The 25,560-nt window shown below is 41.1% G+C and overlaps 1 protein-coding gene across 5 annotated transcripts in view; it reads right to left on the reverse strand.

The window, feature by feature from the left end:
• robo2 (roundabout, axon guidance receptor, homolog 2 (Drosophila)) overlaps positions 1-25,560 on the reverse strand; it is a 514,284-nt gene that overhangs the window by 61,395 nt on the left and 427,329 nt on the right. For 4 of the 5 annotated variants that reach the window (XM_053506990.1, XM_053506989.1, XM_053506991.1 and 1 more), the window contains exons 6-8: positions 15,757-15,893; positions 7,890-8,014; positions 6,363-6,534 (exon numbers count right to left, since the gene is read on the reverse strand). In XM_053506990.1, the coding sequence (XP_053362965.1) occupies positions 6,363-6,534; positions 7,890-8,014; positions 15,757-15,893 (434 nt within the window). Of the gene's footprint in view, positions 1-6,362; positions 6,535-7,889; positions 8,015-13,436; positions 13,449-15,756; positions 15,894-25,560 lie in introns of all 5 variants that reach the window. The other variant, XM_053506987.1, reaches the window with a different exon arrangement.

Below are 25,560 nucleotides of genomic sequence, written 5' to 3' on the forward strand. Positions count from 1 at the left end.
GCCCAAAAAAACTATTCAAATTTGAAACAATTGGAACTGTGTTAATTGTTTCAATGAAAACAAAAATCACCAATTGAGATCATTTACACGCTTGGTAAAATTGCAAAAAAAAATATGTATATAGTAAAAAATACAGTTATGTTACTTTTTTTATACACACACAATGTAATGTGAACTGGGACTAAACAGCTGTGCGTCCATGAGAAAACCACTTGTTAGTGATACTCAGCTTCAATATGTTAGGGAGTATAATTATTGAGTACTTTTGTAACAATGGAATAAAGGTCATGTGGTCTGATGAGTCCAGATTGACCCTAGTATTATGTGGCAATAAAGCGAAGGCAGCTGATGACCTGAATGTACTTAATGACCAGGTTACCATTTCTATGGATTTTTTATTTTTGTTTCCTAATCCATGGGCATATTCCAGTATTCAAATTGCGAAAGAGTGGTGCTGGGAACATGAACAATCATTTTTACACATGACCTGAACACCACATTGTGTGCTGTAAACAAAGCTAAAGATGACGTAACTACATTAATGACTTTAATTACATTAGAAACATATAAAGCTGCAGAAGTCCTGAATCCGTCCTGGTTTTGGAGAACTTTCTATGTAGGTTTCCTCAAGGTTCACAAGTATCCATGAACACCACAAAAATATGCTCGTAGTTAAAATGTGCTAACTAAACTGCCCTAATCCCACCCAGAGTGTATTCCCAACTTGCAGGCGATAATAGCATCTGCACCCTTCCCTATCCACTGACCTGACCACTGACCACGACAAAGTGGAAAGAAATGAATGAATGAACAAAGATGTTGCTTTGATGATGGAACCTAATGGCCTGTAATGAAGCCAGAAGCAGGCTTGTTACCTCTCAAGTTACAGATATGGCAGGATTTTTTTTTACAGAAAATGTAAAATGGTAGGTCTGGTATGATTTACGGAAAACATTTACAAAACTTAAACTTCAAATAGTTCCACATTTACTCAGAAAATATGAAAAATTTCCCCTCAGCAACCAGATTTCTCTGTAATGCAATAATCAGATAAATGTATAGTGCTATCATTGAAGCAGAAGACATGCCAGACCTGGGCACAGATCTGATGGCTGAACCACAGGACCATAACTATGCTTTCTGTGAAAAAGTAGCAGAATTGCTGACTCTTGTTTTCCTGTTCACTGATGTGGTGTGCAAGAGGTGCTTTCCTAGCTTTTTCGCTCTTGTGACTTTTATAGCACCCACCCCTAAATGTTCTCAAATATATAGCGCTATAATAGTCTGTGTGGTCAGTGTAAATAAGCTCTTACGGTAATAAGAGGCATGTTAATAACCTACACATGCGCTGTAAAGCAGAAGAAAAGCTATTTATTGTTAGAAATTATACTGTACGAATTCGAAATTCCTATAATGTTTTGACCATAAACATGTGATCTTTTGTCAAGGTCATCTTTCCAAGTATTAACAGTTTCTTCATTCTTTTCGGAAAAAATGTTGGCCTAATATTTGCCAAGCGCTGATAAAAAGATTCTTGTAATCTATAATTCCTGGACCGGTGGCAAGCTTTTATCTCTGAGAGCTGAATAATACACGTCTCTTGGCCTTAAGGCTGCTATAATGAGCTGGTATGGATTAATGAGAGCAGACCTGAGGGTACCAATTACAGTATCTACCTTTAACCTTTCTGATCGTTTCGGGTAACATCTGTCTTCCTCTCTAACTCTGGTTGGTGGAGCGCTTCACCTTTGTGAATTTCCTACATTTACTTTTGCCATGAAGCATGGTATCTTGAAAAATCGAGGAGGATGGGGCTCGGCTTAATTTCGACCAAATCGAATTCTTCCCATATATTGCTCATTTCTCCTGCTAGCCAGAAAGCTAGCATCATTAGCTGACTTAATTATTATTCCGAAATTAACGCTGTATCGTCAAATCTAAATTGTTTTCAGTAATTGCTTCTGCTTGAAGCTGAGCACCTATCAGTGTATCATCAAAACATCATAAAAAAGCTATTAGACTACATGAATTTGGTCTTCCCGTGTCTTTTCACATTTTTATGGATGCTTTGGTTTGTTTGCTAGATGTTTAAACAAATCTAAGCGTCTCCTGATTAAATTAAGGTCCAATACAATAAATATGCAAATCAAAAAAGTGCAAACTCTTTGTGTCACAAGGCTTCACTCTTTCTATAATAGCTTTGTAGTGTAGGATTTTTTTAAATATAAAAATAGAGTTTATTACCCCCCACACAACCCTTTTACTGTCATTTACAGCAGTACTGTAAATGCACATATATCTTGACATAACTTATAAAGCACATAAAGCACACTTTACCTCCACCATAGTAAGTTGCAGAAACGGCAAAATCAAAATGTATTGGAACAGAAGGTGTAAAGACATGACATAAATTGTTATTTGCATGATATTTACTATAAGTTTTACTGTGTCCCATATCTGTAAATAAATGAAAACCACAGTTGGTTGTTTATAGAAATTTTGTACGTTAAAATCCATTAATTGAGGTAGATAGGTAGATAGGTAGCAAAGATAAAAAAAAATTAAGAATTAGCTCACTACCTGCATGCTATTTTCACAGAGCATCATCTTCGTCAAAAAAGGCATCAAATGAAATGTAGTATAATTCTAAGTGAATTAATGCAAAGAGTAAACTTTCTGTAGGTGTAGGTCAACTTTTTGTATGAGAGGTCTTGGTGTAACATAATCTGTGGGAAAATTTAAAAATCTAATTAGCAAGCCAGCACAAGACTGCACTCAAAACTATTTAAAAAGACTAAATTACCAACTTTGGCACAGACTCTGTGTGGAACAGTTTTACTACTTGTATGAGATCATTATATCATAATTTAGTTAAATAAATAAATAAGTAAATAAGTTAATAAAGAGATAGAGAAAGGAAACAACAGCATGTTATTTCTAGAAGCTTTCTGTAGGTTAACATTTAATTGGCGAGCCAGCCAGGAGAACATTTCGAAAAACAAATACAGTGTTTGGAGCATTTCTCTGAAGATCAATTTCACTTCTTTTAGTGTAACAAAAAACACACACATACATACACAAACACACGCAAACATATTTCAATTAACCATCAACATTAAAACCTTGGTTGGGTTTGCAGGCGAGTAAGACCACAGAGCCTCTGGGGTGTGCCGTGGTGTCTTTCCCCAAGAAATTAGCAGCAGATCCTTTGAGTGCTGCGGATGACAGTGTAGGGCCTCCATGTATTGCATTTGTTTGTCTGATGTATCCCATGGCTGCTCAATTGGAATGGAATCTGAAGCGTTTATAGAGGTAGGGTTGGTGGACTTAAGCTCTTTGCTCTTGCTGGACCCTATACACAGTGTGCTATGGTGGACTTGTTTTTCATGGTGTGTTCTATTGTCACCAGAATGGATATCCTGGTCTTTGGTCCCTATGGGCATTGGTAGGCCTTGGGACCTGTCACCAGTTTACTGGTGTATAATTGGTGATCAGTGTTGGTTAGTTCACCTGTCAGCGGTCATATTGCTATGGCAGATCGGTGTATATACACCAGAGAAAACTCATATGGATGGAGGAAACACTCCACACTGATAGTAAGCTAGATCAAACCAGGATTTCCTTTTACATCAAAATATGGAATATTAAAAATTGCTGAGCCAGGCAAGAATGTACAAAATTTAAACAAAGAACAGTTACAAAGAAGATTTAAAGATGCCTTTTCATCATAAATATGTTTTCATTTATTTTTTCATGTAAAGTGAGGTGTTTTGAAACAGACTGTGTTTCTTCAAGCCAACACTGCCATCCACTACGATCAGACAGTATCTAATCCCTGTCTGTCTGTGAGAGTGATGGTGCTGCGGTGCGAGTATGTGTATTTGGAAGCCATGATGGAGTGACGAGAAAAGCCTCAACTGAATAAGTGTGTCTGTGTGTGTGTGTGTGTGTGTGTGTGCAAGAATGACATGACAGATTGATGAGGAGATGGTCAGACTCTTAGATTAAAGGGGCCTTGGTGCTGTCTGCATCAGGAATTTCTCATTACGTTTCTCCTTGAACCTGTCGGACTCCTGTTGCCCCTCGGCTCACTAAATCACGCCTTAGAACTGCAGGTGCGACCGTGATCCTCCAACCTCTCTACTAATCCCTCGTTCCTGCTCGCCGTCAATTCACTCTCTGGTACACTATCAACACATTCCGACACGAGTAAACACGCTGGGGGCTTTCCTTTTTTGGAAATCGTGTTTGCATGCACACGTGATCTTACTTTATTCTGGATTCTGATTGGTCAGAAGGTATTGATTGATTGACAGCCCTGACAGCAGTGACAGGTCTATAATAATGCAATTATTATTAGGAACAACTTAGACACTTAGATGCTGCAATTATGGAGCCTCCAGTGGCACTTTGTTGTAAAGAGTTTACACTTTGTAACATGATAAGCTGCACTTTTTCGTAACATTATCTTCAGGAAATGAAGATGAGAAACCTGGTAAGGACATTACTGACTATAGCTGCTGTAACATAAGCAAGAACAGGAACTTATTTCTTTCTGTCGCAGCTTTCCTCTGCACTTCTTGGTTTGTGTTGCGTTCCTGACTTACATTTCCCAGCATGTACTTTAACACGGTTCATTGTCTTGCGTCTACTTAGTTCATGGTTGTGTTTCCTCGTGTTTGGTTCTGGGTGGTTTCTCGTCATGTTTGCTAATGCTATTGTTATGCTAATGCTGCGTACTAGTTGTAGTTCCTGTTCCTGTGCCTTTCATACGAAATGGACAGATAAATGGATTAAATGTGTTTTTTTTTTTATTTAAATAAAATAAACGATTAGCATTGATTCATTTCTCATCTCATGTAAGAGGGAAAAAAAACACTTTGGAACATACTTCCGTGTAGTTCATGATTTTTTCAAAACGTCCTTGTACTAGCAACTTTATAAAATAAATTTCTGTTTAAAGCAAATACTCATTTTAATCTGAAGAAAATTACAACTTTTCATCTTGAAATCAAGGCCGTTTCTTTGGATTTTGAAAAAAAAAGAAACAACTTAAAAAATAAAAAGCCAATTTTTTTCTCTCTTTCGTAAAGTTGCTATAACAACACGGGAAGGAAGCAGAATCGCTGGCGTCAGCCGTGCTGCTAGGTTCGCTTTGTGCTGCACAATCGATGTTGCTCAGGAAAAATTCAAGGACAAATTCCAGCTCGGCCCCACAGCGTCAATAGAAACGCAGCACAAAGACCGTGCTGCTCAAGTGCTCCCGCTACAGAGACGCACTCAGTACAGGGTCTGATCGGGAAGCAAAGGGAGGTCGGGAGATGAATACGATGAAATGAAAGACAGTGACAAAGAAAAGAGAGATGAGAAATAAGAAGAGAACGAGGATGAGAGAGAGAGAGAGAGAGAGAGAGAGAGAGAGAGAGGTGGCTTTCCTGATCCTTTCTCACAAAAGAATACAAAAATTTACAGGACTGTACAAGATCTGTGTTATAATTATTCAAAACAAATGGTGTTTCTTAATGAAAAATTTAACTTCCTTTTCATTCTAAACTTTTGTGTTTAGTTTAATTAATAAATTCGGAACCTTCAATCATTTTCTGTTTATCATTCATAAAAATCGCGATCCTTAGTCACGTTTCCCAAACATGAAGTGCATGTCTAGTTTTCTTTGCTTTTTCATGTGATTTTTTTTTTTTTTTTTACAAGACCATTTCTCTTTTTTTATTCACTCACAATATTCACACGAAGTAGCATGTGTACTTTCAGGAGGCATGATCAAATGAGAAAAATCATGTGATCACAAAGTTAATGTGTGTATGTGTCTTCACATAAAATTTAATTAAATGTAGATAAATTTATAGGAATGAGAACAAATGTTTTATTAAAACAGGCTGCAAAGATTTAATTTATAAATCGGTTGAGTATCTAACAACCTGAGCAGCAACCTCATTTCCCTTCTCATCAGTTCCAACAACTCATGGTTCAGCATCACCAGTAAACAAATCACAGGACTGTCATCATCTGCACCTGTTTCTTATTTGGCTTATGCCTTAAATTAGATGTTATTTTATGCTTAAATGATTTATAGGTCACTGTGTAAAAAAAAATCCTCTGAACTTGGTCATTTATTAAAAATGAAAGACAGCATAAAAAAACACTGCATGTGAAATCAATATGTGAAAGATTAATTGCGAAATTCACGGTGGTCAAGCTTGAGCAACTTCACTATATGGTTAAATATATAGAACAAAACAAAACACTCATCAGAGCACTTCCTAATAATAATAATAATAATAATAAAATGTTAAAATCAAGAAGAAAACATTACAAGCACGGCTCTGGACTACACCAACACTCACCATCTGTTACTTCCAGTTGGGCTTTGGCGAGGATGCTGCCAGCGACCGTCAGCGCCTGGCAGATGTAGTAGCCGCCGTCTGCTCGCTGCACGCCCGTGATGGTCAGAGCTCCGCTGGGTGAGACGGAGAAGCGGCTGTTGGCTTGTTGCGGCTGGTTGGGAAACAGCAGGTTCTGCACAAACAAACAATAAGGAGGAAAGTGGAGCAGTTAGCTGAGCTGCGACTCCTGTGGAGGTGAAAAAAATCAACAACAACAACAACAACTGCTATGGGTGGAATTGCGATACATTTCCCGGTTCTGTGCTGATTTACAGTAAGTGTATTCAGAGCGCAGGAGAGAGGTCCTAACCCTAGGACACTATCCAGACCTCAAACGCAGCTACAGATTTTAAACAAGGTCTAAAAGTCGCATAATAGTTATACACAAGAGGGTCAAAATTATGACATAAGAATAAGATTATTAAGACAGGAAAAACTTGAACAGAAAAAAGGTGAGTGAGTGTGTTTAATCCAGACAATTTCGATGCTTCGACGTCCACTGTACTAAATAAAAATCTGGCAACTTGAAAGGTGTTAAACTAAATGCAGTTCATTTCAATCACGATTCAATCAAAACATCAACCATATCGTGCATGTAACCTGATGTTGAAATCATAGAACGTTCCTACGTAGTGTGTGAACATTAAACTAACTTTTAAACTTAAGCGCGGACTCTACATGTGGTTTGGTGTCTAGGCTGTAATACTAATGTCCCCCGTGTCTCCCAGGCATTAGTTTAAACTTCAGCAAATAAAACAATTCTTAATAAAAAAAAATAATCCGTGTCTAAATTCGACCTAACCAAAAAGAGTGAGGTGAGGATGAGATGATGCGGCGCTAATTCAGATCGTCCTCGACAGTTTTCGCTAATTAGCAGGATAATGAACAAGCTTTGCTAATGGCCCTCGTCCTACTTAATGCTTAGCGTACTCCGGCACCTTTTTATCCATTATTTTTATACAGTTTTTTTATTTTTATTTTTATGGTCTCAAACCAGACTTTCGGTGAAACATTAGCTGGATTCATTTACATCTAATGACTTTAATGCGGGGAATTATGAGTGTATGTTATGTGTGTATGCATGTGTGTTTCCTCTAATTACCGATTCCAGCCATGAACACATGATGGATGTCCAGGCCATTACCATCAAGTGTGAGCGAATGGGTTCTTTCTGTAGTAATTACTTAATTACCTCACGTCTTATTTAAGTCACAAACGTGCACACATGCGCACTGAAAGAGTGATTATTCTACAAATTACAGTATTTTTTATTAAAAAATAAAATTGGTAAAATGGAAAGAAACATTGCACCATTATGATCTGTCCGATAATGAGCATACAGAGAATACAGAATTTGCTAATTGGAAAATTTAATAAATGATCACATTACAGGAAGCGGATGTTTGCAAAGTACATACAGTAAATAAACACCGCTCAGTATAAACTTCCAGGTCTGGATGATATGGTAAACATTTTCATTTACAGTACCTGGCTGCCGTCTTTCTGCCAGAACACGGCAGGTTGAGGGTTCCCCTTGGTCTCACATGGGAACGTCGCCGTGCGACCCTGAGCCACGATCTGGTCCCGTGGTCGGATCACGAACTGTGGTGGCGCTGGATTACAGAAAAACAAATACAGCATGGTTAGGAAGATAGAGAGAACACCACGAATCTGGAGGTTTCATGCAAAAGCGTATTGCCGGGTTAAGGGACTCGGGTGTCACCAGTGCAACTACGAGAAGCCATTCATCCAGGAAGGGAAGGGGGCGGAGTCAGCATGAATGACGGAGAGTGTCCGAGCATTACGGACAGTGGAGGTTAGTGATTGCACTTGCTGCATTTCATGCCTTGGTGCATGAAAACTGTGGATTATGGAGGAGTTCTTTCCAACAGATATTTCTTGCACAGGCGTATTTATCATAATCATAGAAGTCGACAATGGCTTCTATGGACAACCTTAAACTTTATAGACCTATAATGAGGTTTTTAAGATATGATGAAAGTTCTAGATTATCAAATTCTTCTTGCAAAGACACTTCATGCTATCAGTCCTGTTTCGAACCTGAAGAATAACTGCATAGTTTTCAGTCCAATCATCTTACATTGATCTGATTTGTCCTCAGTGAGCAATGCTTTCACTTCACTAATCATACCAGAGAGAGTAAATAAAAATTCCCTTCTATTCCTCAATGTTTGATTTAATCAAACACATTTATGCATGATTGGCCTCGCTAGAGGATCCACTCTAGAACCCACAGTGATCCATGTTTAAAAAATTAGAGTCGCTGAACTACACCTATTTTTTATTTCATTTCTTCTATCGTGTTTAATTGAGCAATACTGTAGTACTCTGCAGTATTCTGCTTTCCGCCAGTTAAATTTATTATTTTAAAGACATTCTGGTGTATTTATTTATCTTTCACCTTTCTGTTACAATCTAAAGCCTGCTTGTGCAACCATGTTACTCTAATTTTAACCCTGTTACCATTTCATTCGTTCATCTTCTGAACTGCTTATCCTATACAGGGTCACAGGAGGCCTGGAAACTCCAGGCACAAGGTGGGGTACACGTGCCAATCCATCTCAGATACACACCACACACTCACACTTTGGAGGAAACCCACCAAGCGCGGGGCAGAACAAGCAAACTCCACGCACACAGACTCGAGAAAAGAACCGAACCCTAAAACCTGGAGGTGCGAGGTCACAGTGCTAAACACTATGCCGCGCTATTACCGTATAACTTTTCTTCAATCATTTTTAAACTCATGATCATGTCATCTATTGTCCTTTTAATACTTTGCGAGATTGTATGCTTAATGTATTACAGCAAATTCTAATGCATTTAGTTACTACCAAAAAGTTGGACAAGATAAATGGTAAAGGATGTAAACTATATACGTACACTACCCGTCATAATGAAACTGGCTCACATGAAGGCCATCCCAAGGGGGCGAGACCAAAACCTACCTCTGCCGCAGACAAGAAGTTCATTTAGAGTTATCAGCCTGAAAAATGTTATTAACAGCACCTCAGATTAGAGGCGTTATGAAGTCTTTACAGAGCAGAAGCAGAAACATCTCACCATTAACTGTTCAAAGGAGATTAATGCATTTCTTGGACGCCTTCAGCATTCCTTTACAATGTAAAAAGAAATAAAAATCAGGAACCATCATGGAGTTATTAAGTGACTCCAAACTTTTGAATGGTAGTGTATGTATTGTTTCCCAGATTTCTAAGTTTTAGTAACAGGGTTGCATCAGGCACAACACATAACAAATAAAACATCTCATAACAGATTTTTACATTTGGCACTTGAGCTTGGCCAATCAAATAAATTGATTATAAGAAAAAAAAAAACCTTTATACTGTACAGGCTTAATGTTGTAAAGATAATGACCCCTAAACTGATTCCAGAAAGACACTGTAGTACTCTGTAGTTCAATCTGGAGAAACACTTTGCTTTCCGCACCCCTGGTCTAAGTCCTTGCTAAAGGTTCCTTAGGTGTACCAATAAGCAAAAAAAGTGTCAAAAAACAAGATCACAGATCCACCAGGAAAGCTACAGTACGCTTAATGATTCCTTCTACTGTCTCTGTTCGTCACACTTAATCTCTCTATTGCTGGTTATTCTTAACAACTCTCTTCCTCCTACTCTACGACTCTAACGCTCACCTTTTCCATTGTTCACCTAATGAGCCTTTTCAGACAGGGGAGGATCCTTTGACCCTGGAGGAGAGAAACAATTGGAACTTCCCAACTTCCCTCAGACTGAAGAACCTACAGTATTTGGATGAGTAGTGAAACGTCTCTACTGTACATAACAACAATGTAGATGAGCGTCTGAGTTGACACGACTCAGACACTTAAATAGCCAACGTTTGATCCACTAAATTTTAGTAGTTTTATTAAGTAAGTATAATTTTATTAAATTAAGTATAATTCAGATTGACATAGAAGAAACAACTCCAGGAATAATATCTTGTGCATACACCCTGTCTACATTCCGAACAGATGACACTTTTTCCGCTGTATGAAGACTCTCCAGGAAGCGTTCGCACTTTTCAATCATCTGCTACTCAAATTAAACTTTAAAATTCAGAACAAATTCAATTTCTATGGTGTTTAACAGGAGCAGTTGTGGAGTAGCACTTCCAGGGTTTTTCTTTTTTGATGGTGCGGTCATACGACCTCTCTTCCAGCAAGTTAAAAGAGTTTGTATTTTTTTTTTTAATTATAAAGTTATACAGTATGCGTGAGACATTTTTCACAGACTGCTCAGACTGTGCGAACGGACCTGAATTGCTACAGACGTCCTTGGGTAACATAATTTAAAGAGAACCCCCCCCCCCCCCCCCCAAAAAAAAAAAAAAAAACCTGTACCTCTTCAAACAGTACTTAAATCAAAGCTTCACAATAAGACATTTCTGCACCTAGACATTTCTTTTGATTAAACGTATCAACAGGAGTTAAATAATACAAGCCAAGGTCTCCGTTCTTTATATCTCCTTGTGGCACAAACCCCAGCACTCCTCCGGAGAAATCTTTAATGAACCAATTAGACCCTTCATGCCTTTCTCCAGCCTCTCCTAACATCAACCTTATAGCACCATCACGATTCATTGGTAGTCCTCCAGACTTCCCATCAGACTCAGTTCCTGTGCAAAGCACCACAGATGTCACGCTAATGAGAAGGTCAAGGTGTCAAAGAAGCTTGTTTTTTTCTCTCTTTTTTTTCTCCTCTTATTTCTCATCAAAGGCAGGAAACGGCAGCGGGAGTTATTGCTAGATAAAGTTTTATCGTCGGGCTGTCATACTCCCTAGAAGATCTGTGGTGTGTTGGCTTCAAATGTTCCCAACATGAATTAGAGTTAAACTGCCACGATGCTTGAAACATGTTTTTCAGCTTCCCCTCCGAATCAAACAGCAGTAATTCAGATAAAAAAAAGATTTCTTTGTAATATATTTCCCATTTATGTCCTTCTGTTGATGCTGAAAATGGATACGTGTAGGTGAGAGACCATCCAATCCACCTTAACAGATGGAGCCGCAATTACTTGTGGGTTAAAGTTACCCAAAGCTACGATACCTCCCACAATGAACAGCATGAAGCCTGACAGAGAGCAACAACGCCACTCCATCTTAATTTCTAAAGGAGGCTTTGTATTGTCGTCACAGCTGTTAACAAACAATGAAGGCAGTGTTTGATAATGTAGAGTTGATTTTCCCCTTGTGGATTTCTATAGCCTCGGATGATAGTTTTGGTTAAAAATTAAACCGAAGAATGAAAAGCAAAGAAAAAGTGCACGGGTGGCGTGTAGGGCTGAAACTCTTTCAAGTGCTTGGAATTCATCCGAGTATGGATAGCACAGAGCTGAAGCTAAACAAATAAGTAGATAGTTATAGAAATACAGTACCTGAACTAAAACCAGAGTTTCACTAATGATTGGATACCGTCAAGGTACAAAGTTTTATTTTCTGTAGACTGCCTGCTTTACATCTGAAAGACAGGCCTCCCAGGAACTCCCTTTAATTGACAATTCTGGAGCGAGGTCAGGACTGTACGATGGATGTGGCGATAACTCCCATTCGAGTTCCTGTAACGTGCAAGTGGTGCTGGTGAACGATCGTGTGTACAGATGCATCGTTATTCATGGATTTTCAATTCCCATCATCGTACTGTGCTGAAAGTCTTCTGTTAATGCCAATCGTTTAAATGCCTTTATTTCCTCACAAGTACCAGGTTAATTAGAACGTCCCTCATAATTTTATGCAAATTAATCACTTTCTTATTATGACTGAGGTCACTTGCTGCACTCGGACTCAGATGTGATCATTGTGTCCTGAATGTGAGAACATATGACGGTTCAAGTCGAACAAATGCTACGTACATACATAAAATTCGACTCCATGGTACACTGTATGTTTAACATGAATTGCTAAGCTTACATTTGACTTCAATTTCATTACATCTATATTTCCTGCATCGCCACACTGACTTAAAATCCTAGTCTTTAAATTTTATTTTTAATTTATAATTATTTGCACTGGAGGTGGTAAAATGTTGCTGTTCTTTGATCATCCTGGAGGTGGCGCTTTCGAAACTGTTCACACTTTAGCAGGCAGAACAGCCTCCTGTGTGGTGGGAGAGAATTATTAGCCAATTGTAATGAAATCGTGAAACTTACAGAATCGCAATACGACATCTAGGTATCGTGATAATATACGTACTCGGTGGTCCCTGGTGATTCACATCCCTACTGATTACATTCTTCGGGTTAGTATTTAACTTGTTTTTATATATTTATAAGTTACCATCATTTCCTTGCTATAAAACAGCAAAGTTGCTTAATTAAGAAGGAACCTGATTATGTTACTAAGAAACTTCCAAACGCGTAAACTTCTCTACTGGAAAACTGAAAGCTATGGCTTGACCTCTAATACTGTAGACTCCTTCAATAAATGTTACAAAACTCTTTAATGAAGACTTCACCATATCAACATTAACACAAATTTTAATTCTGTTTATAATTAATTTCATGTCTGATGTTCGAGTCCCTGTAAAAGAGCTGTTCCTACAGAAACGGTAACATAATATTTTTGTGGTTATTTGTAGTAAATAAACTCATCGAGACCACAGAATTCAATAATATTAAGAGAACCTAAAGGTTTAGTCAAATAAATCAAACTAGATTAACGAACATGAACTAGCATGTGTACCATGCAGTGAGAACATTTCTGTTCAGGAATACTAACTAAGGTTAGCTTTAGCATAGCTTAAAATTCTACATTTAAGGATGTATGTAAAGGGCTTGTACTTAGTTGTAGTAAGCAAGGTCAAATAAGGCAAGGATCAAAACAGTGATCAAAACAGTGATCATACTTAGGAAACTGTTTAGTGTGCAGGTTAGTGAGTTAAGGAGAAACCTAAAGTGTTAAACTTGGGGTTGCCTTGTGAGGTCATAAGAAAGAAGAAAAGAAAATGAAAAACAGAGGACATTCGTGCAATGGTAATACTCATACGATGGGTACTTACCCACAGGGCGAGCTGGAGACACAACAATGGTGAAGTGGACAAGACGGAAATAATAACATCGACAGAGACAGACAAAACAACAAGGATGAGAGAGAAAACATAAATCAAAATGCTACATTAGAACGAACAATGCATGTCAGGAAACACAACCACCGCGGGTTTCGATAGCGGGGCATGTGAACGAGGAATGTCTTTCCCCAACAAAACAATTCCGGTTCTAGTGCCTTCTGGTGGCAAGATGATGTACTACAGGTGATCAATTTAGGGTATCTGGAGGTTAGAGGGTCAAAAAATAAAAGTTCTTCATCTCCTCGCATGATCTCATTATAACGCGAGGTGAAAGGCTGACACTCTTCACAGCCGTGCTATCGAAGCTACGCGACTGACATTAATAACATACACACACCTGGTTTTCAGAAAGGAAAAGGCAAAACATGTACATCACTGACAAGAGAGACAGCGAGGAACTGAGACAAGAGGGAGGAGGAGGAGGACGAGAGGCTGACACAGAGACCCGGGTTCATGTTTAATGCAGGGAAAAAGCTGAGAAAGCTGGAGTTCTGGCTCTCGATTTGCCCCCTTCTCTCTCTCTCTCTCTCTCCTCCAAGAGTTTAGCTTCACCGAGCACATCAAACTGCATCTAAATCCTCGATTAAAAAGCCTGAAAATTGAAGCCGACCCCACACACCTTCCTCTTCCGCAGTCTTCCAGACCCCCTGTGCAGCTTTAAAGCTCTCCAAGGAGCACCTCAGCAATTTGATTTAATGGGACGAGAAAGCAGGAGAGGGAGGGGAAGTAAAGGGGAGCGATTACGGCAAAATGTTTTTATTAACCTCACCCAGCCCGGCTGTGCATCATGGGGTCGGTCTGCACCAGTAAACTGTGAAATGGCTTTGCTGGTCCTGGCCACGGTGGAGCCATGGAGATGTTGTTTTTGTGTGTTTGTTCAGGGGTAGTTTGACAACAGCGAGAAAGTCAACTGGCTTTTTTACTCCAGCGGTATAAGTAATAACAACAAAAAGAATCCCAGACAGGCCGGCCTCCTCACTCACTTCCCCGTTATCACTTCTACGGGATTCATTTGTGGACATGTCAGAGATACTTAAGTGCTCGGTGATCTCACTGAGGAGTGTTCCCACCATTTCATGGGTTTTAGTGAAGGTAAGGGTGAAGGTTTAGCTTTACAGCTTAGTCCACAGATCTTTTTTGCCATATTTTTTTACTTCCCAAATGAAAAAGTGCAGATTATTGTGTTAAATTATAATTCCTAACCCATTTTTTCTATAATAATAATAATAATAATAATAATAATAATAATAATAATTTACCAAAAACTAAATTTAAATAAAAAAATAAAACAGTCTCAAAAATCTTGATATAGTTTTACTTAAAAAATCTAAGTCTAAAACAAATTGCTGAACATGCATGTTTAAAATCACATGAATTATTTAGCTTCCCATCCCTAAGCTGTACTGCCACATTTTCCTTATAAGGTCATCGTTTCCTGCTCTGGCCTAAACTTGTAACTACAGTACCGTCCAAGTGTCTTGAGGCCCCAACATTTCTTTAAATTAAATTGAATTAAGTGATGTAAAATAAATAAAAGAAATCGTAACAAATGTTTTACTGCGACAGGCTGCAAAGTGCTTAAAAATACAATTTAAAAACTGTTTGTTTTTGTAACAACCTCAGCAGCGACCTCATTTCCCCTCTCGTCTGTTCCAACCACTCAGCATTCAGCATCACCAGTGTACTAATCACCGGCCTGATCATCTGTCATCATCTGCACATGTTTCTCACTGGTTTAAGCCTTAAGGTAAATGTTTTTTATGCTGGAATGGTTAATTGGTCACTGCGTGGCTTAACAAACAAAACAACGTTCCACTGAAACACTGGACGTCTATTCATTCATAAAATTTAGAAAGTCTAGCTCTTTGGAAGCAAAAAATAAAGAAATGAGGGGGCTCGGGACATTTGCACAATGATGTACAGTACATGCTTACATTGATTAAAAAAGGTCTCAGGTTCAAACCCCACAATCACAAAGTTGCCCCTGTTGGGTTCATGATGGAGTCACTCTGGATAAGAGTGTCTGCCAAATTCCATGAATGTAAACGCTAAGAGATTTTCCTAAAATATTTATCAAATTTATGTTTTAACTGCTTAAGCTACCAGAGTTGACACTTTTCTCATATGGTCATAACTTCCCGCCCTCACTTCCTCTTCCCTTCTGCTGATTGGGTGCAACTTCTGGTTGTAATGAAGTCCTAAGAACACACTTGACTTCAAAGTGTCTTGTGTAGTATAGAAACAGACTTACCTCTTACAGTGAGAGTCCCTGAGGCCTCCACTTTACCCACACGGTTCTCTGCTACGCAGGTGAAGGTTCCTTCATCAGCAGCTGATGCTTTCTTTATCCGCAACACGTACTCCTCCTTATCAAACCTGATGTCATACCTACAACATACACACAGAGGGCAAACCAAACCTTTAAACAATGTCTACTGTATGTTGCCTTTTTATATATTATTCACGAGTTGCATGTCAATTCCATCATAGGAACCTTTTCAGGTTTTACATTTGCCTTTACGTCTGCAGCAAAGAATCCATTCAGGAACACCTTAATCTTTACTTGCTCCGCCCATTTGTACTTACTGGTCACCAAACTTTGAGCAGTTTAGGTTTAAAGAATATCCGGATTAAATGGCCCCGCCCCTAACCTTAAATGTATCCTTTTGTAACATTATGAATGCTGGTTATATCATAGTTCTGTATTCATGCCATAAACGAACATCTGCAGTTTTGCTTTAAAAACATTCCTACAAAGATTTAAAAGTGATGTTTGTTCAGAAAAGGTGGCGTGTTACAAAGTCACAGAGCAGCTTTGTAATAATCTTGCATTTGATTTAGGATTTTAAATAGAAAAACACCACTCTTTCTCAAAATTCCCATTCTTTAGCGACGGTTACATACAGGGACACTATATCTTTAATCCAACTGAAATTATTACAATTAAAAGATTCCAGATTGACCATTTTGCATTTTGATTATAATAATTCAGTCTTGTCTCTGATTGGTTGGGTGCTTTACAGGGTAGAAAACTTGAGCCAATCAGAGCACCTTCCCCAGCCAGAGACCCAGCGGGTGTTGTTCTTATGGAGTTTACGGAAAAGGTACAAAAGCAAAATTTCGCTTTTTTTTTTTTTTTTGCAACCTACCTCCAGAAGGAAAGAAAGAATTTACTTATTCCAGCACCATTTACTTATTCCAAATGATCAGATTCAGCATTTTTTTTTTACCACAACTTGGTGGTGATAGAGTTTGAACCTGGGATCTTCTGATCAGGAGTCCAACACCCCAAGCACTGAGGCACTACCGTCCCCCACCACATTCCCACCATTTCTCCTGACTTGGGACTAGAACTGAGGGTGCCCTGCATTGCATCAGTGCCCAGTGTTTGGGAAACCAGCAATGGTGAGACGTAAACCCCCGACTCCTCAAAACCCCAGAGACTCAACCACCAGAGCCACCTCTAGTCTATCTTTCAGCTCAAGTGTTTACAGGGCTGATATTTTCGTACTGATAATCAAATAATCAAAGGTTTAATCCCTCCCCAGCATTCTGGTTAAAAAATCATAACAATCAGTCCAGACTGTTCCGACTGACGTGTCTACATCATGCAGTTACTGTATATTTACTCGAGACACGAGGCTGTCTCCTATCCTGAGTCCAGGAAAGACTTGTCAACATGGTCGCTCATTCTGACAGCTAGCAGTTTTGAGAAGGTAAAGTATCCGAGCAACGTCCGACCGTTCTGAACGTTGAGTTTTTATTTATTTATTTATTTATTTATTGTCTCCTAGACGAGACAAAACATCCACGCTGTTGTTTGGAATCACAAAAAGGGTTAACACATTCAACATCATCAAGCGCAGAACAAAACAGCACAGTGGGTTTTTTCTTCTTCTTCTTCTTTTTCACTCACAACATAAGATGGTGGATCAATTATTCAGCAGTGACACACTACAGAGACGAGGAGAAGGCTTTCAGCTAAAACCTGATGCTTTCAATATTTATGAGGCATCTGCTCTGCGGTGTGTGTGTAAGTGTGTGTGTGTGTGAGAGAGAAAAAGAGAGAGAGAGAGAGAAAGAGACTATGTGTGTGTGTGTGTGTGTGTGTGTGTAATGACGAGTTACCCAAGAAAGTCTTAATCTCCCTAAAGAAACAAGACACCAGACTTGTTTTTTATTTCAGAATTTCAGGAAAACAAAAAAACAGAAAGAAAACTTAATACGAAAGACATCCTAAGTGAAGTCCAGCTTCATAGTAATGACAACACTTTGACCTCTGAACCCTGGTGTGTGTTGTGAGTGGTGTGTGTGTGTGAGAGAGAGAGAGGGAATGTAGGAAGAAAGTGTGCTTGAAAAGTTGACAGGTGTTGTAGGTTGGCCTCCTACATTTCACGAGAAAATAATTGGCATCTTGTGTGAGTATGCATGCATACGTGAGTGTGTGTGTGTGTGTGTGTGTGTGTGTGTGGCTAGTCTGACAGCTAGACAACAACCTGCCTGTAGTGTGTCATTCAAAACCCCGCCTAACGCCCAGGAAGGAGCAGATGAGCTCGATACCCGGGGTGTAGAACTCTAGTCCGGTAACAAAGAAAAGTTTACAGCTGCCTGATATTATAGAAATGAAGTCCAATCTCCCGCTGCATTATTCCACACTTAATCAACACAAACAACAACATACGGCAGAACGGCGATGGAACGACCGCGGCGAGGCGATCAGCCGTTTCCTTCTCATAAATCACTCCGCCGCGATTCGCCTTCGTCAGCTCAAACTGTTGTTACAGGACTCACTCAAAGCAGCGTTAGCAAATTTAAAGAGACTTGGGAGACCGCCGGGGCTGAAGTGTTAAAAGTCTAATTAGGCTTTGAATAACAACGACGTGATCTTACTGCGAAGGAACTGGATGGAGTACTAACTACAGTCCGTTACTTTACCTTCAGAAATCCTTTCTATTTTCGCAAAGTCTTTATTTTTTCCCTTCATATTCCACTGCAGCTATTAGACCTAAATTGTACCATAAAGTTCTAAAGCACTCGAACCAGGAAGCCAGAATGGGAGGGCGTTCAACTCAAACCGGGACTCGTGGCAAATGAAGACGTGAATTGATTGACATTTACAGAAGATTTTAAGCACAGTACAGTGATAAGACTCAAACTCAAACATTCTGAAGAAGACCGAACATTCAGTGAGAACAAAACTTGGTCCTTGAAAACAATAGAGTTATCGCCACGTCCCCAGTACAGTCCTGACCTCGCTCCGATGTTTGGGCGGATATTAAAGGAGTTCCTGGGAGGCCAGCGTTTCAGATCATGGCTCCGGCGTACTGAGAAAAGTTTCTACCTTGATGGAGTCCAAGCACTAGTGAAACACTGGAATACGTGCATTAGTGTAGCAGGGGATTATATTGTAGCGTTTTTACGCCTGAAGAAATGCTGGAGAGACGAGAGAGCTTATTTGCTACCCAATGCAATGGCTGGGAGTACTTTATTTAGCACACAGCCGGTAATGGCATGAGCAGCACCTTCACTCAGGAGCCTACATCCAATTCAGCCCTAGCTTGAACTGGAGCACATTTCACACGTCACACCCAACACACACACAACAGGGCCGAAGTCACTAACCCAAACACCTTTCCCCATCATGGTGAACACACCGACATTCCCGCAAAGCATGCTGGTCGTCAGCCGCCGCCCCGCCCACGCCACACTGCCCCCACCCGAGCTGTGACCGTCCCTGGTCACCATGAAGAACTCCATTTCGGAGGCGTGGAGGCGGTCGGCGCTGGCGGTGGGAACGCCGGCGTCCTTTGGCAGGTGAGGGATGAACACAAACGTAGTCCTGAGGCGGTCCGGCCTCCACAGAGTTCAATGTTTCCCCGGCGTGCGGCTGGCAAGGCGCAAGACGGTCCCGGTGGAGCAAAACTCGTGCCCGCCCCGCCAACCGCACCCGGTAGATGACATCGGAGAGCCGAGCTATTACCGTACAGGGGCCCACCCAGTGAGACACACGCCCGGCCGAGAGCCCCCTCCTTCTCCTTCCGGAGGAACACACCCACACCTGCTCGCCAGCAGCAAAATCTCGCCCCTGGCTGTGAGTGTCCACGCCCATTCGCCCCATAGGTGCCCCCACCCGGAAGTCTTGCAGCGGTGCCCGCGAGCGCTGGGTGGGGCCCTTCTGCCTGGCGATAAGCGGTTCACAGTTCAGCCGTGAGACCGGCGGAGCGACTGCGGGTGACGCTCTGGGTGACGCAGTAAGACGGCTGCATGCTGGCTTGGACGGCTGATCACCACCAGAGGGTCTGGAGGGCTGCACAGGGGAAACGTCCTGCGTCGAGGGTTCTACGTCGGCTACCGGGAGTTTGATTTCCCGGTGTGCTGCTAACCTGTCCGACTGTGGTTTGGGTCCGAGCAATCTGGCTACCCCGAAGTTACCACGCAGAGTTCCGCTGGACAAGTTCAGCACCGCACCCCATCTATCCAAAATGTCCAACCCCAAAACGCAGTCCTCCTCGACATTCCCCACTAAGAACTGGTGTGTAAAAGTTCGACCACCCACCTGGACTCGCGCTGTGCGACACGCCCGTACCTTGACGCAGCCCCCAGCAACGGTGCGGATGCTGAAGGCAGGATCAGGCCGTCGGCGAACACGCTTGCTTTGCCCCAGTACTCCAGAGCGCAGCAGCGAAACAGTGGAGCCGGTGTCCACGAGCGCCCGCAGTAAGACGCCATCCAGCACACAGTCAATGTAGAGCCCAGCGCGACTTACCACGCGTCCTCCCGACGCTAGTCTAGCGGCTGCTGGTGTACGCTGTCCCGTGCCTCGGCCTCGCCGCGAAACGTCGAAGCGCTGCTCGTTGCCTAGCCGCGACGGGTAGCCCTGTCCCCGGCTAGGTTCACGAACCGAGCGCCACTGAGCTGCGGGCGGTCGCTCGGCTCTTCCGCCGTGATGTACCGCCGATATGGGCTCAGCGCGCTCGGCCTCGCGCAGCGGCAGGACGCTTTGCCGGCTAACGGCGCACGGAGCTGTAGCTTGCTCCGGCACTTGCGCCGCGCCAGCCTCTGCCCCGAGATCCAGCGCCGGGATTTTATTCTTCCCGCTCCGCGTTGGCTGACGTGGTGTGCTCGCGCTAGCTCCATCAGGAAAGCGCTTCTTCCGTGCGAGTAGTCGCTCCGCTACTCGGCGGCCCGCTTGGATTTTCCGAAGGTCCTCCGTTGTGCGCTCAAACCCGTGACTCTCCATCCCACTTCTGACACCAATGTAGCGTTTTTACGCCTGAAGAAATGCTGGAGAGACGAGAGAGCTTATTTGCTACCCAATGCAATGGCTGGGAGTACTTTATTTAGCACACAGCCGGTAATGGCATGAGCAGCACCTTCACTCAGGAGCCTACATCCAATTCAGCCCTAGCTTGAACTGGAGCACATTTCACACGTCACACCCAACACACACACAACAGGGCCGAAGTCACTAACCCAAACACCTTTCCCCATCATGGTGAACACACCGACATTCCCGCAAAGCATGCTGGTCGTCAGCCGCCGCCCCGCCCACGCCACAATATAGAGAAATAAAGGAGGTTTTACTTTCAGAACTGTGATCTGTTATTCTGCACAATCAAAAAAAAACTCCTGGTTTGACTTGAACGCCTCTCATACATATGCACACTGAACTACACCGACTTCTTCCGGGCTGGGCATAATAACCAAGTCATTTAAAATTTTTGTTATTATATAATATTTTTTTGCTCTTTTTGGAGAATTTGCAATCTTTCCAGTTAATTCCTGCTCTTTTTAGGGATTTCTTTAAAAACACATTTACTTTCTAAAAAGTTTATTCTCATTACATTAATAATAATGGAAGTATTCGCTCGTACTTATTCTTCGCTCAGCACCAAATACCGCTTAATTTTTTATTCTCCCTCAAAGCTTTTGAACTCCCACAATCTCTTTTAATTCCTGCACATTCCTTCCCCGAGTCTGTTTCCTCTTTGAACAGCGTCCAAAACATTTAGAGTCCTCGCTGTCATGTAAAGAGGCGACTGTATGAGGATTGACCGTGGTGGTTTTCACGCTGTAAGTGTGGAGGAACAGAGGTGCAGCACACGGTGGTGGAAATTTCCCCAACAGATAGAATAAACAGAGACGGATCGAGTGTTCCGGGCGAAATTGGTAAAAGACGGAGAGGAGAGGACTGCAGGACTGCTGACGACAGTGTAATGACTCGGGAAAGCCCAGAGGAACTGGTGAGCATAGGCTTGAGTCCCTTTCCCATGTGGAATTACATCACATACCATTTGGTTATGAAATGTTCCCTCGACTTTGAAATACCATAGAGTTAAAAATAAGACTTACCTTAAGTACACTAAAAGCTCTAAAGTGTTTAGAAAGAAAATGTCACAAAACCTAGCGCATAATTGGAGAAACAAGTTAAACTAACCACAGAAAGGTGATAAGAAAAGAAGAGAATACAAAATTGAAATACAGGCACAGGCCGTATTCAATAGCACTTGCAAACTCTGGGTCTCTGATTTTTATATTCTTTTCGAAAATTTATATGTTCACGTTTATGTTTATGTATGTTGAACCTGACAAAAAAAATCCTTAAGATTTTAAGCAGAAAATTTCCAAATATTTTCATTTTCATGAGATATGTACATCTAGCCACGCCCATAATCCCTCATAGAACACAAAAAAAAGAAAAAAAAAAAAAAACTCGACTAAATGGATAAGCAGTGCGTTTAAATTGTGTCGTGCACTAAATCTCCCAATAGTGCAGCTCGGCCACCGCGGCGCACTGCAGTTTGTCCTCGGTTTTATAGGGTGCCATTATTTTTTTCTTCTTAACTGAAATGCTCATTTTATGAGTTTTGTTTTTGTTATTGAATTTAAAATAAATGGATTTGAAAGATTTGTGTTGATTTTAAATAAAAGCGTAATCGTAATCGCCGTCGTCACCGTCATCGCCTGTACTGCTTCATCCGGTGTGCAGGGTCATGGGGGGGCCTAGAGCTTATACTTACAGAGATTCGGGGCACGAGGTGGGGTACACCCTAGACGGGGTGCCAATCCATCGCACGACACATACACACATGTTCAAACACTACGGGTAATTTGGGGACACCAATTAGCTTAACATGCATGTCTTTGGACTGTCGGAGGAAACCGGAGAACCCGGAGGAAACATGGAGAGCACAAAGAGAACATGCAAACTCCTCCCAGAAGCAGGAAAACCCTCGATCGTGGAGGTGTGAGGCGAGAGTGCCACCGACATCATAATCCACACAATTATGGAATTTAAACTTGTTCATTTGATGATTTTCATGAACACACTCTTGCTTGACCTGACACATTTATCGTGGCCCTCTGATTGGAAAATGCTCTCTACTCTACATGCTAAACCTTTATACTAAATCTTTAAAGTTCAATCATCACCCCATTGCTCCCCGTTCTCGTTTTCCCTCTCGATGCCTTAGTTGTTAGTTACTATTTAAATTCTCACCCACAGTGAAATCAGCTCGCAGCGGTTAGACCTGACGACATGACCAGGGGAGCGCTAATATCTGAGCAGCGCACCCTGAAGCCCGGGGCGTCTAAACCGAGCTTGGCGGAGCAAAAAACCCGAAAGGGAGCTGATAAAAAAAAAAAAAAAGCGAGAATGTTTATAATGTCGGGAATGAAGTGACGGTTTAAGAAAGAGAAAAAATATTTAAGCTAAAAGGAGAGAGTGACGAGATGAGAATCCCAGAGAGTGAGAGACTCGAAGAAGCTTTATGGGGCTTATCTTACACTGCCCAGGGCTCAGTGTGTGTGTGTGTGTGTGTGTGTGTGTGTGCCCTTTATCTCCTCCAACTACACTCATCTGGGGGCTGATCGTTCCCTCTGACCCTGCACTTCATCAGCATTCAGCCACCTGACCTAACCTGACCAACCTCAATGTGTGTGTGTGTGTGTGTGTGTGTGTGTGTGTGTGTGAGAGAGAGAGACAGAGTGTAAGAGACGATGATGATGGCTGGCAGTGTTGTGCTGAGTCCCTGATTTCATTCACTGCTCAGTGAAAACCTAACCAACCTCACAGTCCTTCCATTTATAACTCCATCCCATGCTTGTAATGCCGTGTGTATGTGTGTGTGTGTGTGTTTGCGAAGGCCCGTGTGAGAAAGTCTATGTTTTTTTTACCAGTGTATTTCAAACCAGTCCCATTTTAGGGCTTATGTTCATAATTGAACGTATTTATTGAGCATATTTAATGAGCTGCGTGTGTAATCAGCTGGAGGACGTGCAAATCCTTCCACAAAACAGGAAAAGCAGAAAACTCTTTATTTCATTCTTTTCTTCTATAATTGCGTAACCCGAAGGTCGACCGCTTTCCCTGGCTGTCTGTCAAACAGCGGGTCTTTGAAGCTCGAAGTTTAGATAAGCGGCAAAGAGCGAGCAACATGGAAAGGGAAAAAAAAAACGAGAAATGAGAAGGATTGGGAACGTCCGGAATTAAACTCTCCGGATTCAAGAGGACCAAATAAAACAGTAAAGACAAAGCGCCGTGCTGTCTCCACCGAGCCTCGGCGTAATTACGAACGGCACAATAATGATTAATTTAATAATTTGATTGTCATTGTTTTCCCCAAACCTAATTAACGGCCGCGTGTGTGCTTTAGAGAAACTGGAAAGTGTCATGCCTTCATTAATGTCAGATTTAATAAATGTAGTATTCATTCAGGAAAAAGATAAAAAATATAAAATGACTGTATGTCTGTTCACGCTGATAGCAAGAAGGATTCTATATAATAATAGAAATTAAAAGGTTAATAAATTCAATTTAAACACAGCTTGCTGAAGGTACAGATATGATAATCATAATCTGAACCAATGCACATCCATGTAATAAAAGGAAATGCTGAGTTTGGAATAAAAACACAGTGTGTTGATGCTCTCATACAGTATAGTATACTTTAACACTACTGAAGATGAATCTACTACTGACATGTATGCTAAATAAAGATCTGGCAACCTTAAAGGTGTAATGCAGTTCATTTCACTTACGAGCGATACACCGACCTTAGCATGCGCGTAACTCAATTCTGAATACAAGGAACGTTCCACGTGCGAACATTAACCTAACTTTTGGACTTTAGTTGCGGACTCTACATGTGGTCCGACGTCCAGGCTGGAATATTAATGTTCCCCCGTTTCCCAGGCACTAGTTCAAACTCGGGCAATTCTCTGAATTCGACATAATCAAAAGAGCGAGGTGAGGACGAGATGATGCAACACTAATTCAGATCCTCCTTGCCAGTTTTTGCTAAGGAATGTCCTTATTTTCTTTAATTGAATCTGAGCCATTTAATTTAAGTTAATATAAATAAATGAGGAGCGAACTGGCTCAAAGCTTTTACACAGTACTGTATACAGTATTACTGTGGAAGGGGATTTGTTCAAACATTTATGAATTACTTACTAAACTGCAATGTCCTTAAAAAAAAAAATGGTTTAAAAAAGCGACCTTTTCTGTTTTAAAACTTTGGTAGTTCGCATAATACAAATCGACAATTTCTCAGTACGGGTAATGTTAACCCTTTACACAGTAAGTTTTTAAAGCAGCCAGTGCCAAGAGGAATCATAAATGACAGTTAAGTGAGGTTTATTGTCTATTTATTTAAAACTTACTTAATTTACATGTCTTTTCTAAATGTTTTGATTGTTTTATATGCAGAAATATGATTATATTATTGGAAATTGGTAATATTGGTAATATCTCTGGGTGGCTGAAACGGATTATCTGCATTTACATTATTTTCTATGGGAACACGCGTTTCACTATATGAATTTTCACCTTAAGAACCCACAAGGTCCCGCTGTATTCGGAAAAGCTGGAAGTGCGGCACACTTCATGATGGAGCCACCAGATTTCCACCTGAGTTCATCTGTTCCTACTAACACACACCACCTCAGATATCTTAATTTCCAGCTTTCCAAAACACATCCTGATGCACAAGCTCAATATAATCTGCTCTTCCGTATTCACAACATGACCAGGGCGAGCCTGTAGGTAGCTTAG

The sequence above is a fragment of the Clarias gariepinus genome, chromosome 11 (genome assembly GCF_024256425.1).
Source record: "Clarias gariepinus isolate MV-2021 ecotype Netherlands chromosome 11, CGAR_prim_01v2, whole genome shotgun sequence".
NCBI classification, from domain to species: Eukaryota; Metazoa; Chordata; class Actinopteri; order Siluriformes; family Clariidae; genus Clarias; species Clarias gariepinus.